At 48.2% G+C, this 17,395-nt stretch overlaps 1 protein-coding gene across 8 annotated transcripts in view; it reads right to left on the bottom strand.

The window, feature by feature from the left end:
- Positions 1-17,395, bottom strand: part of LOC136379840 (kalirin) — a 635,535-nt gene that overhangs the window by 563,807 nt on the left and 54,333 nt on the right. For 2 of the 8 annotated variants that reach the window (XM_066347436.1, XM_066347438.1), the window contains exon 1: positions 6,093-6,228. The exons of the other annotated variants lie outside the window; for them this stretch is intronic. In XM_066347436.1, coding sequence (XP_066203533.1) covers positions 6,093-6,159 — 67 coding nt within the window. In that variant the 5' untranslated portion in view covers positions 6,160-6,228. Of the gene's footprint in view, positions 1-6,092; positions 6,229-17,395 lie in introns of those variants that run through there. 8 annotated transcript variants of the gene reach the window in all.

Here is a 17,395-nt window from a genome sequence, read left to right as displayed (position 1 = left end):
AGGACATGAAAGTTTTTAAGTTTAGAAGAGGAAGGATGTGGATTAACCACAAAAAGAGCATTTAACGTGGAAACACAGAAAATGTGAAGGTTGCTAAGGAGGTTCAGGTGTGGAGCAACAGGGACTTGGTTCTTGGGATGGTGTTTCAAGCTGTGTTCCGGCCTGGTTCCTTTAGGAAAGCAGTCTCATGCCAAAGCCAATTAAATAACTATATAAGAGATATCTACTTATAACTTAAAAGCCAAGTTAAAGTAACTTCTTTCTGTATTATATGAATATTCAGCTCTCATGGGAAGGTGATTAAAACCTAACCTCCTCTGATTGGGAGATTCCTGGCACAGGAGAGCCATCCGATGCACATTTCATACACGTGTGCTTTTCTTGACCCTTCCCTACTGACCACAGGAGGGAAGAAACAAGTCATGAGGCTGGCACAGAGAAGCCGCACACCATGCTAGGCACACATATTCAACTGGCAACACGAGCAGGACACGCCAAACCAAGGCAGGTATTCAGCCTGGTGTACAGTTCGTAGCAGGCTAGGAACTGACCTAAAATGGACTAAGCAGAAATACCAAATCTGAAACGTCAGGGCCAGAGCTGAGCAGCACACAGGCCAAAGACAAGGCATCTGTCAGTGCCAGGAAAACAGGGGCCAGGAGGAGGCTGGCAGGCATGGGAAGGAAGGGACCAAATCTCAGGGTACTCTGAGCGCTGCGGCCGTAAGGGCCAGCTGCCTGTGACCCTGCACTGCACCCAGGCGGAGTTCATCCCTGGATTAGGACATTTGGGAGACATGGAGGTTGAGGCACAGAGAATGGAGAGAGGCGAGCTTCAGTGAGAAACACAAGCAGATTCCCAGCTGAAGACGAGCCCAAAACTATGGAAGCTTCCAGAAAGTTACTGTCCTCACTGCCCATCTACTCAGAAAGAAGAGGGATTGTCCTTTCGCTAATTACAGCTGAATACAGGCAGTGCCCACCTATTGGAGTTACACTAAGCAAGTAAGGAAAGGTGTTTTGTTGTGTTTCTTGATTTTGGGGGTTTTTTTTGTTTGTTTTTTGTTTTTTATTTTTTATTTTTCTGAAGCTGGAAACAGGGAGAGACAGTCAGACAGACTCCCGCATGCGCCGACCGGGATCCACCCGGCACACCCACCAGGGGGCGACGCTCTGCCCACCAGGGGGCGATGCTCTGCCCCTCCAGGGCGTCACTCTGTTGTGACCAGAGCCACTCTAGCGCCTGGGGCAGAGGCCAAGGAGCCATCCCCAGCACCCGGGCCATCTTTGCTCCAATGGAGCCTCTCCGCGGGAGGGGAAGAGAGAGACAGAGAGGAAGGAGACGGGGAGGGGCGGAGAAGCAGATGGGCGCTTCTTCTGTGTGCCCTGGCCGGGGATCGAACCCGGGACTTCTGCACGCCAGGCCGACGCTCTACCACTGAGCCAACCGGCCAGGGCTGATTATTGGTTTTTGGTTTTGACATCTGCAGTAACAAACTGCCATCTCAACTCCCAGGGCGCTAGGCAGCCAGAACAGAGAGACAAACCCAAAGCAAGCTGGGGCCCGATCGCACCCTGGAACACCGGCTCACCTTTTCCGTGGGAATATGAAGAAAAGTTAAGTAGTGATAGAAAATGGTTGTTTTCTAAAGAAAGTTGCAAGAATTAAAACGAAAGGATTATGTTCTTTTAAATGTTGTTTCTTAATACATTCCTATGTTTTTTCCTGTGCTTTCTATTCTCACATAGTGACTGACTCATTATTTTGTTATTTTGCTGAAGAGTCATTTTTGCCTCTACTCTCTGCCATACATATTAAAGGACAGCAACCTTGGCTGCCGTTTGAATCACCTGCAGAGCTCTTTAAATATACCAGTGTCCAGTCCCCTTTTCAGAGAGTCTAATTTAATTGGCTGAGGGGTGTGGGGCAGGGAGGAACTGAACACTGTGCTAAGATCTTCCGGATGATCCTAATGTACATCCTGGGAGAAGACCCAGTTGTTTCTGATCCAGAATCCAAATCACTCTGTGGTAGCTACAGGAATGTAGACAAAGGAGCAGAGGAAAACGAGCAGCCTAAAGCCTATGTTGTAACTTCAGCATATCACGTATGTTTCTCACAGTCGTTTTGCAACTCTGTTGCCGTTCCACCATGTCCACATACTTCCTATACTTACTTCCTTGAGAATGCTTTAAATTGACTCCATTTTTTACTTAAACTGATTTTAAAAATAAACTAATGACCTGGGGATAATGGCAAAGTCACATAAAAAGGCAGGAGCACAAGAGGAGATGACAGTGGCCCCTGGGAGGAAAAAGCACTCAGAGTTACAAGTCAGGGAAGGCAGGATGGGGCCGGACAGGGCTGGCCCTGGGCAGGAAACCCAGGATCCACATGGCAAAGCCGGCCCAGGCACAGGGGGAAGAAGAGAAGGAGGCTTGGCAATGGTGACAGGTGTCATGGGGCTGTGCCTTCACCCTAGGGGCAGAAGGAGAGAACGGGATGAAGAAACAGGGAGGTTGGAGGAGGCAGCCATCTGGGAAGAAGGCAGGGCAGAGTGAGGCCCAGGTAGGGCTGGTGGAAAGGTGAAACAGAGGCAAAGAGGTGGGAAGAAAGGGAAATCTGAGGGATGGGGGCGCCTGTGCTGTATGGGGTGGGGGCAGGGGGGTGGACAGCTCAGCAGATGCAGACACTGGACAGATCAGGTTGTCCTTCAGACAGTGCCAGGCAGTGACCAGAAAGAGAACCTCCAGCAACACCTGAAAGTTGCCTAAACATCATGTCATGTACTACTAGTGGTGGATGTTCTCACATCCTGGAAACACTGTCTGCCGATTTATAAATAAAGAGAATCAGTATTTTTACTTGTCCCCTTTCACTACAAAGGAAAAAAAAAAAAACAGAAACAAAAGCATGTAAACAAAGGACTTCATCACACTTGTCAGGTCCCCATGGATACACCCAAACTCAACAATCAGAAGCGATGTTAGTCCTCTCATATACCACTTATGTTCTGTATCTGTATGGGCTCCTTTCTTTCGATGGACAATTCCCACCATAGTCTCCTTAGTCACCGCCTGTAAGCACAGAACACAATCGGCAGAGAATAAAGGCCCAGTAATAAACACCATAAAAACAGCATCTGCTATTAATGAAATTATCAAGATAATTATGTTCCTGAGCAAGCTGGCAGTTCATTAGCATATAAGTCATTACATATAGTTAAATACAGCCCTAGAAAGCAATTCCTTTGATTTTTTAAAAATTGTTCCCAGTAATGAACAATGATGGGGAAGACAAAAGATTGATCTGCAGTCACCAAGCATACACTGTCATCTCTTTGTAAAGTTTATTTCTGCTCTCTGATGAGTTAGTTCTAACGCTTCCTCTCTTCTCCTAGGTGTGTCAGATTGCAGATTCATTTCTCACCCGGTCACAGCCAAGAGAATGACTCAGGCTAGCAAACCGCTTGTTGATTACTTGAGTTTCCTGCACTAATCTCACCATTTCCCACTTCTTCTCATTTCTTAACCCTTCCTCACATTTTGAGGCCTATTACTTTCAAGATGACATGAGACGTGACAATGTCAAGGTGAAATAACATAAAATCCTAAAACAGATGAAGGGAGATAAATTCTGTTGCACTAAAGAGAGATCTCACAGAATTTTGTTCACTGCCCAGAAGCACAGGCTAATCATTCATCCATTCATTCAACAAATATTTACTGAGCATCTCTCACAAGCTAGCGCAGTCTAGATGCCATGCGAGAGCATGCCATTGTCTATAGAATGTTAGCTAACATTAGTTACTAGAGGAAAGCTGCTATAACCAAAACTTCTGCTTGAACATGGATGTTGGTGTATACACATGTACAATTCTGCTTGAACATGGATGTTGGTGTATACACATGTAAAATTCTGCTTGAACATAGATGTTGGTGTATACACATGTACATGTGCAACACTGTGATACCCTTTAGCCAGAACTGGGCAACGCAATCAACACTGAGCCCCTGCCCCCCACAAAAGCCTGGAAATAAGCTGCCATATACAGTCAGAAGCTGCCGGTTAAAAGCCTACATGAAACCATAGAGACACTGTTTATGAAAGCCCATGAGCTTTCCAGTTACAGCCACACACGATGACAAAGCACACAGGGAAAAGGACCGATCCTGACAACCAGCCTCTGCTACCAAGGAGACAGGATAATCCTTCAGTCCATAAACTCAGTAACCTGATCTTTCTAAGAATGCCCAACACTTTGACACGCACTAACACAATTTTCCCCAAATTCTCTAATATAGACATTGTTATTAATATGCCCATTCTTCAAATTTAACAAACTGAGGGTCAGTTTAAGGGTAAGTAAATTATTTATTCAAGGGTGCTAAGAAAGTAATGAAGCCAAAAACTTAAACCATGGTTTGCAACTCATGGATTCAAGCATTTTCTAAAAAATAAAAACTATTGGTAGTATAGTTTACACATTAACATCTACTGTCTTCTTATAATTAGCATCATATGTTAGTTGAAATTTTGTTTTAGTTCGTGTGAGTATAAATGGTCTCTAAGCCTCTAACATTTCTTAATTGGACTTTTCTCCGCTCGGGGTGATTATACACCACCTGTTCCTGTCTTTCTTAAGATGTTTGTAGGAGAGTGAAAATAAACTGTCTTGGTAATGAAAACTGACATTTAGGGGGCACTTTCTTCAAGTCAGGCACTAGAATAAGTATTTCACATAACCCCTATTAGCAACCCCTTTTGTAATGGAAGAAATGGGGCACAGAGAGGTGAAGTAACGGAAGGGAAGCCCCACAGATACGGGGGATTCACACCTGTGGTCTCCTTGCCCTTCCCCCAGGCTATGATTTCCACCAGGTGGAAGTTCTGGCTCTCTTCCTAACATTCTCATCTCATCTCAAGTCCAGGCTCCCGCTGGCCTGTCTCTCAGTGCTAGGGAGAGACTGTTTTCCACATGAGCTGGTTTGGTTTCCTCCATCTTTGATTTCTCCTGATAAGAGCCCTGCTCTGCGCAGCTCTCTGCCCCCCCTGGCACTGACCTCCTGGCACCCCCGAGACCACTCCCGGTGGAGAGGAACACCCACGGGGGTACGGAGCAGGGCTCCCCCAGCACCACCTATTCCGTCAGGGGCTTTGCTCTCCTTCTCATCCAAACCTCTTAAAGGAGCCAAAGCTTTAAAATATAACACTAAACTTTTTTTTTTAATCAATTACTCAATCCAGTTAACAGTGGCTTTTCCTTACAATGTAATGTCTAGATTTGTGTCACGTGATCGGGAGATTTAAATTGCATCACTAAGTTGATGGTGGAATGTATTAAGGTCAGATGAACCTGAGGAATAAAGCGAACTTTCCCTTCCCTTTCCACTAACTGCAGATTTTGTACAGCCTTCATCATCAGAACGCAGACACAGGGAGCTGTCCTCGGGCAGGTGCTCCAGCCCCATGGCGGGAGAGGCACAGGAGGAGGAAAAGACCACTTACAAAGCACCTACTGTGCACCAGACATTATGCTGTGTGCTTTATAGGTGTGAATTAACTAGTAATTCCACAACAACCCTAGCAGATAGGTCCTCCCATGCCCATTACAGACAGCAAACCAAGCTCAGACAGGTCACCTCACTCAGCCGGGGGCACAGAGCTGTGAGCAGCAGGGCTGAGGTGAGCCTGTGTCTGTTTGTCCCCAGCTTCCTGCTGCAGGGACTGTTCTCCTTGCTGCACTGCTGGTCAGGGTTCGACCAAAGGCCCTGCGAGACAGGCTTCACTTGTCTGTGACTAGAGTACTGAGCAAGAAATGAGATTCTGACACACAGATGTTCCCCAAGTGGCCCCGAGCTCCTGATTCCCAGCTGGGTCACAGTGTCCCTAGGTAACAGCCTTTCCTTATTTTGCATGGGTTGGCTACTCTCCTCTGTCATCCCCTCTTCTCTCCCTTCTTGCTCTCCGTGCCCCTCCTTTGCTGTCTCTCTGTGTTGTCTGTTTCTGTCTCTGTGCGTGTGTGTATATATCTTCTCTCTCTTTCTCGGACACACACACGCGCGCACACACACACACACACTCAGGAATACCTCGATCCAGCAGCCGGAGCAAGCGGAGATACCAGAGATACCACTGGTCCCAGAAGCGGTCCGTCATCCCACCCTGAACTCATCCTTCACAGCCAGTCCCTCGGCAGAGCTCAGTCCCACCGACGCTGATGGAGGAGGCCGGAATCTCTTGACGCGGGGCTCGCACGCAGCCTGCTCTGAGCAAACGCCTGCCTGCAGAGACTGCCACCAGTCCTCCCACACAGAGGCTGACTGTGCCGGAGCCCGTTTCACAGCAACAAAGGAACAAGAGCAGAACGCCGCCGCCGTGTGCAGCCCGAGCCTGCCCGGGCCCAGGGGGACGGCAGGGGTGGGGGGTAAGGCAGGGAGGGCTTCCACAAACAGGTCAGGTTGGAGGTGGTCTTAGGAATGAGTGCACAGGCAAGGCCAAGTCTTGAATTTCATTCCAGGATCTCCTGCCATCCTGGTTTCCTCTGCCTCCCACGCAAGAGGCAAGTGGCTCCCCTAATTGGATGGGGGTGGGAAGCCAGGAGCTTTGCCATCCTAGACTTCAGAGCCAGCCCAGAGCCTCACTACTTTGCTCTGTGGAAAACACAGGTGCTCTGTGCCCAAGACTGCCTGCCCCATGCGAGCAGGAAAAGGCCACACCCATTCTCCCCACGTCCCCTCATGGACTCTCTGTTAGAGTGGAGACAGCAGAGGCTCTGGGGTTGCAAGGTCAGGGATTCATAGTCTGCTACCGCTTAGTAGTTGCCAGGCTTCAATCAAGTTACTTCAACTCCCTCAGCCCCAGCTTCCTCCCCAGTGAACTGGGAGAACAGCACTTGCCTCTGAGCTCTTGTGAGGCCCCAAGGAGAAGGAGGATTTAGCCTTTCTGGAATAGCTCTCGGTAGACAGCAGTACCCCAGTACCCTCCAACACTCTTCCCTCTTGCTAGACTCAGGTTCCCACATGCCCGTGCATCCCACGGTTTCCTCCCTCCGCACCTTTGCCCCTGGCTCTTCCTCCCAACGGCAGGTCCTCCCCGCTGCCCTGCTGCATCATGGTCAAATCCTCCTGAACTCTCTGATGGCTGACTCAGCGCCACAGAATCCAGGCAGTGTTCCCTGGTTCTCCCTGCTTTATGCTGCATTTCAGTACTATATGGGACTGACTCTGCTCCCATACGTGACCATGAATTCCATGAAGACAGGGCCTACTGCTCTGTCATCATCACTGTGTCTCCCAAAGTACCTCACGTGATGCCTTGAACTTTGCAAGTGCTCAAGAATTCACTAACCAAATGAACAAATAAGCAAATGAGTCTGAGTACCAAAAACACATGATTTTGTTGTTATGTCAGGGAAAGGAATGGACCGTGGGGGCCTGGTCCCTGGGCACTGCCTAAGGCCTGGAGAAGGGTGCCAGAGGACCATGTCCTTGCCCTGCTGGGGCCCGTTTCACAGTGGGTGGCCCACCACATGGTGAGGCTGTGCCCTGGTGGCTGGGGGTCCTGCTCACAGAAGTGAAACCCAGGGGGACCCCAAGTCCGGGACAACCTTGCACTCCAAGCCTCACAACCACCCAGCAGCCGTGTACGTGGTCACCACAGCTGTTTCAGCCCAGACCATGCCAGCAGTGTCTTCTCACTGTCCCAACAGAAACGCGGGCATCCCGAGCCCTCTGAGCTCCTTCACGCAGCCGACCTCTCTCGGCATCGGCTCTTCCTGGGGACTAGGCCTTCCAGGTGAGACAGGGCGCAGATTCTGACAACTCGGGCTGGGGAGGAGGCAACGTCAGGGGGCAGGAGCTAGGAAAGAGGGAGGGAGTGAGCATGGCCACGGTGTCCACTGGCCAGCCCTGCCCCTGCACCACCACTGGCTGGGCTGTGTCTCCTTCTCAAAGGGCAGCGATCAGACTGAGTAGACACCACTGCCCAAAAGCTACCTCAGGCTTTGGGAGTATTATTTTGTTATAACCTTAAATGGACAAGACTGCAGGGTTTAGTTAACACAAGAATGCAAACCCCTCCTCCTCTCTCTCCAGAGAGAAGTGCACAGACCCATAGCCTCCCCCTTCCTGCATGAAAAACAAAATCCATCATTCAGGTGTAGCCAGGACGTTTTAGTTCACAAAGTACTTTCACGTTCCTCATCCACTCTGGGCCTCCTAACAGCCCTGCAAGGTTGTAGAGTGGGAACCACTCTCCCCAGGCTACAGAAGAGAAAACCTCTGTTCCGGGAGGTTAAATACCTTGCTTAAGGTCAAATGCCTAACAAGTGGCTGGGCTGAGAAAAACATATGTGCCATCTGTCTCCTCCCAAAGAGTTTTATGGGCTGACCTGTTCTCTGAAGGACTGTGACACCTTCGCAGCGATGGAAGCCCCGCCCACAGGGCAGGATCTCCCGGGCAGTGCCGACGTGCCGTGGGCACGGGCCGATTACAGAGCCTGCCTGCGGCCACCTACTAATGGCTTCTCACCTTTTTCTTTGGCTCCTGGCTCGTGGCTACCCCAAGAAGAGCACCTCCAAATCAGAATGCCCAGTGTGGCTTTCCCTGACACAACTGGGGAGAAATCCGAGATGGCAGGAGACACGGACGGGACGGACTGTGGGGAGAGTGTCTGACTGTGAGACAGAAAGTCCCAATGACTGAGGACACTGTGTAAACTACAGCACTCTGATGGCGCTCATCCTACTCTTCCACATCCCAGTCTTGGCCTGGAGAAAGAAGCTGGCCCCGTTCCCTTCCTTCTGGTAATCAAGGGCAAAACATTCCATACAGCCTCATTTTCAATGACAGAAAGAAAATAAAAATGTTAAAGAACAGTGTGCACACAAGCACAGCCCTCACAAACTGTGAACGTAAAAACATAAGCACACCTGTTGGGGCAGACCCCAGATGGACCTATTCAGCCAGGATTTCTACCAATGATTGGCCTTAACGCATCAGGCGGGGCTCCTCGGAGCTCCCTGGCCCACCACTGCTCTTTCTCTGTCTCCCACAGAGCCTCATGAGCCTCACTATCAAGACAACCCCCCCAGAAGTTGAATAAAATGTTCCAAGAGACTGTCAGAGTTGCAATTTAGTTGCAGTGCAATTAGAAAGGATGGGATGTTGGCCAGGAGAGAGTTTTATTAGGTTTTTGCTGTCTTTGCTCTTGTTTATCTTGAACAGTGCTTCTGAGGTGACTGCTTCCTTCATCCCGGTCAAAGCAAGCACGGCCACTGGCGTGGTCCTCCAGAGTCCAGACCACCCGGCTGGCCACAGGGACGTGTTTTCCAGGGATAAGCAGCATCTCCAGGCCAGCAGCAGCCTGTCCCTTCCACCCATGATACCCATCTGGATGACCACTAGCTGCTCGATGTCACACATAGATGTGTTCCCTTCTCTTCGCTGTTCCTTCTTAACTTGGCACTGTTCTGTCTCCCTCTCTCTACCCACCCCAACATGAAAACACTGTGTTCCTGAGCAGAGAAAGCCAGCACAAGTGTATGGAGCAGAAGGCGAGCGGCGTGGAGGGAGGAGAGGACCAATCACATCCCAGCTCTTTCCCACTCATCTCCTGGACAACAATGACCAGTTCCCGCAGCAGCGCTGGCCGGCTCCTCAGACACATGGGGCTAGCTAACGAGTAAAGGCCACACAGAAGGCGGCACAGTTGCTAGTGTGTGCGTGCCACAGTGAAGACTGTCCACTCACATGATGTTTTCCCCCCACTCACCCAGGGAAGTGGGCTCCACCAGGCTGCCATGTTGCCCTGCACACTGTGCTTCTGTTGCAACAAATGCTCCAGCAGACACGCTCCTCAGCCGCCTCCCACACCACTTCTGTCCTCCCCTTGGCGACTATAACCCAAGTGGCGAAGTGAAGCCTGTGGCAACACACTCACAGCCACACCACCCATGGGATGGGATGGACATCTGCCAGTCTCTCCTGTGAGAGCCTGATGTCCCCAGGTAAACAGGCTCCTCAGGTCCGTACCTGAGGACAGCACCTCAGACAAGTATCACCTACCACACTGAAATTCAAGTCCGCCTCTCCCAAGAGGCCTTTTCCAAGCTAACCTCATTCATCCTCGATTTCAGAGGTTCTCAAAGTTTAATGGGCAGCACAGTCATCTTAGGGGGTTGGTTATCCATGCAGATAACTAGGTCTCACTCCCAGAGGCCTGCATTTTTAACCAACTCCCCAGGTGGGTCTGAAACGGCGATCTCTCCCTCCCTGCGTCTGTCCCCGCTCACTTCCTTTACACACAGCACTGACTTAAAACGTTTAACTGGTTGCTGACTTCCGATGTACCCCATCTCACCCACACACCCTCAGAGTCCTGGAGGGAGGGGGATCCTGAGTCCTGAGTCAAACAGAGTCTCCCAGTGAAGCGGGGTCCCACCCCCCCTCCAGGCCCGGTAGAGGGCCCCACATGGAGGGGAGGAGAAGCCGCCAGCAAGGAGGCTGAGAAATCAGCCTCATCTCTCCACAGGCTCCAGAGAGTGTTCATTCCATCGTGGCCTCACCGCACATCTGTACAATGGCTTTAAATGCCACCTCAAATATCAGGTCAGGCAGCCAGGGGGAACGGCGGAAGCGAATCCGCCTGCTCTGGCTTTCGTGTGGCTCTCCTCTGGGCTCACCTGTGCTCACCTCCGACCTCTGCTGAGAGCTCGACCTCTCCTCTCGTGAGGGCGCCCAGCCGGGAAGGCTCCGTGCAACCACGCCCGCACCGGGCTCTAAACCAAACTGTTAAAGGGAGAAGCACAACCCCCCCCCCAAGCCGCTCCCCTGAGCGTTTACAGTGCTCCCCTGCCCAGTCTGTAGAACCCCCACATTGCTCTGAATCTCCAATCACAGCGTGGCACCCCAACACGCTTCCCCGGATCTCAAGAGTCACACTCTTCCCTCTCTGGCTGCCTTTGCAAAGTTCGCCCATCCTAAGCCTACGAGACATACTATAATAATCTCATTCCCTCTAAGGTTTTCATGATGACAGCTTAATAGTTAGGCCCTCGGGGAATATTTACATTTTGGCAAAAGATATTGCGTGAGGTCAAAGGAAGGAGAGTGGAAGCCCCGGTCTTAGATACAAGCAGTGGGTGGGGTGGGGTGGGTACTGGGGGCACAAAGGTGGCCGTGACTCTGCTCCCGACAGCCGTCAGCGGTACTTGCCTGTCAGGCATCCTCACGAAGGCAGCGCGGGCGCTGGGGCCTCTCCACCACTGCCCTGACTGCCCATTCCTACTCAGCACAGGACCGCCCCGTAGGTGACTTTCTCCGGAGCACCTAAAGTATTGTATAAACTAGTCCTTCTTAAAGGAGAAAAAAATAATCTAGTAAGTAGTTGGAGAGAATACCTCAGAACCTGACCCACGAGACCTAGGTCATCCGAAGAGTTCACCATGGTCTCCTATGTCCCCTCACTGCCAGGACGGTGGCAACGCCGTCTCACCGCGTCTAAGGACAGTATGTTCAGTCACTGAAGGAGGCAGTGTGACTCGAAGACAAGGACCCCTCACGCCTCAGGGCTTCACCCCCCTGAGGTGTGGCTTCTCTGAACTGTTTCTCCCCTCTGTCAGTCCCCACAGTTCATCAACACCGAGTCAGGAACACTGCAGTCGCCAGTCACCACAGATGACCCTCTGACCTCGCCCAGCACATGGGGTCCTAGCGGGGAAACCGCTCTCCCTTTCCTCTCCTCTCCCAGACCCTCTCCATCTCCTCCAAGAACTTTCCCAAGTAACCCCCTCAGCACCTCCGCCCGGTAAAGCCAAGTACCACATGATGACTGGGGTTGACGATGACGAGTGTGAAGTTCAACAAGACCAACACTGTACCATCAGAGAAAGATAGTGCTACATTTTGGTTAGTGTATCCTTATGAACACTTTTTTTTTCTGTATCTTGTTGGGATTTCTTTTCTTTCTTTCTTTTTTTTTTTTTTTTTTTGGAAAATGGATAATCCCTGTTACTTAGGGCAGTTCATTATGACATCAGAATCTGTGACTCGCCTGAGTGCCCTGACCCCCATCCCCATCACCCACCTGGACACAACAGGCTGCACGCCAGCCAGTCTGGATTCTCTCCTCCTTGGCTCTTGTTTTCAACAAGTAAAGAATCAGTTGCCATGCTCACTTTGTTTTGCAGCTAATGAATTCTGCTTCCAGTTCTTAAAATCAACTGGCTCCACAAATTCTATAAAGAATCTCTTTATAATCTCTTTATATCTGTTAAGTTGAAGCCTTCTAGCTGTAGGGAAAGGGCATGAACTTTGGAATCAGAAGAACGGGGTTCAAATCCCAAAGGTTTTCCTAGCTAACTGAGTAACCTGAAGTAAAAAAAAAATACTTTGCTTCCCTAAATCATAGTTTCTTCATCTTTTGGATGAAGATAAAGCTCATATTATAAAATCTGAGCAACATTCATAAGGAAAAAAAACAAAATAACATATAAAATATTAAGCAATGTACCTCATACTCAATAGATGCTTAATAAAGTTAAGGCATTCTCCCACAATAGACAACAAGCTCATATCAGGTTGAAGTTCTCAAGTCATTGGACCTAAGTAGGCAGACAAACCAATAAAAAAGCACATGACCTCTGCCACCGACGACAGCTCTAAGCCAAGTGGCCCTTAAAACACACTCTGGGACAAGCCATGAGCCCAAACCCCCAGCTTCTCACTCCGACTTCGGGCGGGGGCAGAGTCTCACTTGCCCTACTATCCAATCCATCCGGCCTCCTCCCTCTGCCCTTCCTCGGGCTGGGAAGTTCTAAGAGAGACTCGGTTATGGAAACTCCTCTGACCACGCCCACATGAACCATGTAGATCAGGGGTCCCCAAACTTTTTACACAGAGGGCCAGTTCACTGTCCCTCAGACCGTTGGAGGGCCGGACTATAAAAAAACTATGAACAAATTCCTATGCATACTGCACATATCTTATTTTAAAGTAAAAAAACAAAATGGGAACAAATACAATATTTAAAATAAAGAACAAGTAAATTTAAATCAACAAACTGACCAGTATTTCAATGGGAACTATGCTCCTGTCACCGACCACCAATGAAAAAGGTGCCCCTTCCAGAAGTGTGGCGGGGGCTGGATAAATGGCCTCAGGGGGCCGCATGTGGCCCGCGGGCCGTAGTTTGGGGACCCCTGATGTAGATGACTCTCAGCACTGAGCAGGTGGGAAACTCCAATGATGTGGCTGCCCCCAAAGTCCATCAATTCTGACCCCTCAGCATGTACCAGGAAGGCCTAGTTAAAGATATCCATGTAAGAAAATTAACTCTAAAACTTCAAGAACAAAATCTTTTACAATCTTAGGGTGGGAAGGTTTTCCTAAGCAAGACACCAAGTTCAACACATTGGCTTTTATGTGCATTTTCTCTCTCTCCGGAAGGATAAACAAACACGAAGGAGAACAGAGGCTGAACAACAGCCGTGAAAGGAATGCTTCTCACAGTACATCTTTTACATCTTTTGAATTTTGATATTTGGGCTATATGACCTAACTTTTTAAAGGATAGTTTAAGATGATGGAGTCAAGACTAAATAAAACTGTCCTTGGAGTCCAGCTGCTATGCCGTAAGAAGCCCAAGCCACAAGGAAAGGTCACAGGGAAAGAGCACATACAGGAGAACCAAGGACCCAAGCTCAGAACCCAAGTCCCATCCCCCCTACACAGCCTGCCAGCCGTGTGAGTGGGGCCGCTTTGGAGCTTCCAGCCAACCCAGCACCTGGCAGACACCACACTAAACAGAAGAACTGCCCACTCAACCCTCATCATCATTAGCAATGATAAATTGTTGTTCTAAGCCGCTAAGATTGGGGGTGGTTTGTCACAGCATAATAGATAAATGAAACAGGGAGTCATTGGTGAATGGAGAGCAATTAAAGCCACAAGATTGGATGAGGTCACCAAGGAAGTATTGAAAAGGAATATACCTTATCTCATCTAGAAGACAAAAGCATGGCTAGAATCAGGACCATGTCTACTTATCCACCTATCTTAGAACTAGAATTCTGAAAACAGGATTGTCAGAGGTCTGGGGTAGGGGGAAATGGAGAAGGCTGTCTAACATGAATTTTTTAAAAGTCAACTTTTCTAACTGGAAATAAATATGTGTGACTTGGCTGCTTGCTTTGACAACGAGAGCTGTCTTTTCTAATTTATTAAGTTTACAACTCCATGATTTTGAAGAAAATATATTTAAGGGCTATATATAATACATGCTACAAAATATATTATTTGTAATCATTTAAACTTATAGTAAAAAACGTTAAATGTCAGCTCAAATGTGTGAGGGGATTATATAGTTTTCAGTATTGTTTTAGGGCATACATAAGCAAAAAAGTCTGAAGCCCACCAAACTATGTTTGATGTACCCACACAACAGAATACTATGCAGCTGTTAAAAAGAATAGGCAGCTTTCCATAAACTGATATGGAAAAATATCCCATAGTGTTGGGCTGAAAATGCTAAACATTGAACAATATAGTTTATATTTACTTGCTTTTGATAAGAAAGGGGCAAAATAAGTATGGATTCAGATTTACTCATATTTGCAAAAACAAACACTAGAAAGATTCACAATAAACCCCAATGGTTATCTGTGGAGCAGAAGGCTGAATAGATAGGCATAACCATCTTATAAAGACATTTTGGCCCTGGCTGGTTGGCTCAGTGGTAGAGTGTCAGCCCAGTGTGTGGAAGGCCTGGGTTTGATTCCTAGCCCGGGCACACAGGAGAAGCACCTATCTGTTTCTCCACCCTTCCACCTCTCCTTTCTCTCTCTCTCTTCCCCTCCCGCAGCCAAGGCTCCACTGGAGCAAAGTTGGCCTGGGTGCTGAGGATGGTTCCATGGCCTCCGCCACAGGCACTAGAATGGCTCTGGTTGCAACAGAGCAACGCCCCAGATAGGCAGAGCATTGCCCCCTACTGGGCATACCGGGTGGATCCCAGTTGGGCGCATGCGGGAGTCTGTCTGACTGCCTCCCCGTTTCCAACTTCAGAAAAATAAAAAAAAATTTTAAAAAGACCTTTTTAAGTTGCATTAATTTTTGAAAAATGTGAATGCATGTAATTGTGGGGTTTTTAAGTCTTCACAGAAAAAGGAATAGATAAAATTGCAAAAACATGAACAGTGTTAAAGATCATCTAGGAGACAAATATTTGCCACACTGCAACAATACACCACACAAAGGTTTAGTATCTCCAATTTACAAAGAGCTCCTAAAAAATTTAAGAAAATGTTAAGTAACCCTGTATAAAAAATAAGACCAGAATATGAACAGGCAATTCACAGAAGAGGACATACAAATGACCAATAAAAATTAAAATATGCCAGCCTTTACTAATGATGAGGGAAATGCAAATTAAGGCAGTAACAGCATGCCACATTTTACCTGTCATACTGGGGGGAAAGCATGTAATCTGACTGGGGAACAAACTGAGACAGCATTTTCAGAAATCAGTGTGGCAGTACACAGCAACATTTCTAAAGTGTGGGCATTCAATTCGGCAGTGCTACTTGCAAGACTCTCACCTACTGTACATATGCTTATTTCTGTGTCTTCTGTAACAGCAACACCTGGAGACAATGTATGTGTCCCACAGTGAGACTAGTAAGATAAACTATGATACAATTATAATGCAATTTATATTATACTTTACAGGCATTTAAAAAGGCCCGCAGTTTTTTATTTAGTGACTTGAAAGGATGTCCACGATACACTGTTCAGTAGAAGAAAACAATTTACAAAATAATTTGTATTGTTCCACCTTTGTGAGAACACAGACATTTAAATATACCTATACACACTATGAGTGTGCAGTTCAATGTGCATAGACAAAAAGTTCTGGTAGAATATACTGTACACCAAGCTGTTAACAGCAGTTTTCCCTGGACGATGGGGGAAGATTATCAGAGAATTGTATTTATAAAATTTTATTTTAGACTGCTTTTTACCATAAGCATTCATTACTTTGGTAATTTGCAAAGCATTTAAGTATTCAAGCTGACTAAAGTCACAGCTCAAACCTTCTCTGAAAAATGGGCGCAACTCAGGACAGCAAGTTCTCTCTCCTCCTCCCACTCATAGGATCTGGAATGTAGGATGGTCTTCAAAGGTCGTAACAACCAACCCCCAAGACTTAGGCACCTGTCCACTGGCCAGCAGATGCAGCTCGTCCCTCCACTTTGCTTCACAACAACAATAACCAGATGGGTGTGCCGCAAACATAATGAGCATTCAGTAAAACCCAACTCTGCTTAGACCATTCATTCCCATATGGGCCACTTGGACACTGGCCAGACTTTGGTCAGCGATGGCAACCATGCTTCATCTCAAGTTCTAATTCTAGCCAAGGGGAAGTAACTGTCCAGAGCTTCATGTTAAACAGAGTTACTATCTTTCCTTTTGCATTAATAAATATCTTTGCGATTCGGGTTGGGGGGATTTCGAGGCCATAGGCAGGACGGATGGGAAGAGTGACATCATCAGTTAAAGACGTCTGCCCAGACACAGCAGGAAGAACCACACACACAGACTGTGAAGTCGGCCCCCTCTGCCCTCGTGCAGCGGGCTCCGATGCACTGGCACCGACTCTTTCAACCCCACCGTCTCTACTTAGAGTGTTGTCGTTTGCTGAGAGGGAGCTGAAGGTGCCAAGAGGTAGCTGAGGGTAAAGGACTGTGACAGCTGCATGTGACTGTGTCCTTAAGTGCTTTGTCTATCGCAGGGGTCCTCAAACTTTTTACACAGGGGGCCAGTTCTCTGTCCCTCAGACCGTTGGAGGGCCGGAGTATAAAAAAAAACTATGAACAAATCCCTATGCACACTGCACATATCTTATTTTTAAGTAAAAAAACAAAACGGGAACAAATACAATATTTAAAATAAAGAATAAGTAAATTTAAATCAACAAACTGACCAGTATTTCAATGGGAACTATGCTCCTCTCACTGACCACCAATGAAACAGGTGCCCCTTCCGGAAGTGAGGCGGGGGGCCGGATAAATGGCCTCAAGGGGCCGCATGTGGCCCACGGGCCGTAGTTTGGGGACCCCTGGTCTATCAGGCGACAAGACGAAGACGAAGAGAGTCTGAGGAAGGGGAAGGAGCCCCCGACAGGTGGAGACACGGCCTGAAGCAGCTGCAGATGGCAGACTGAACACCTGGGTACAGTGCAGGCCTGAGGTAAGCCCCACACCTGGGCTCCATCTGTCAGGTCTTACCGAGTTCCTTACCTCAAGGATTCTGCTATCAGGCCCACAGAAAAACATGCCTTTCACAATTTTGAAATGTCCAAGTACCCTGGTTAATAGCAAATTCACTCATCTTC

This window comes from Saccopteryx leptura, chromosome 8, assembly GCF_036850995.1.
Source record: "Saccopteryx leptura isolate mSacLep1 chromosome 8, mSacLep1_pri_phased_curated, whole genome shotgun sequence".
In the NCBI taxonomy this organism is placed as follows: Eukaryota; Metazoa; Chordata; class Mammalia; order Chiroptera; family Emballonuridae; genus Saccopteryx; species Saccopteryx leptura.
Note: the sequence above shows the minus strand (reverse complement) of the source record. Positions and strands in the feature narration are given on the sequence as shown.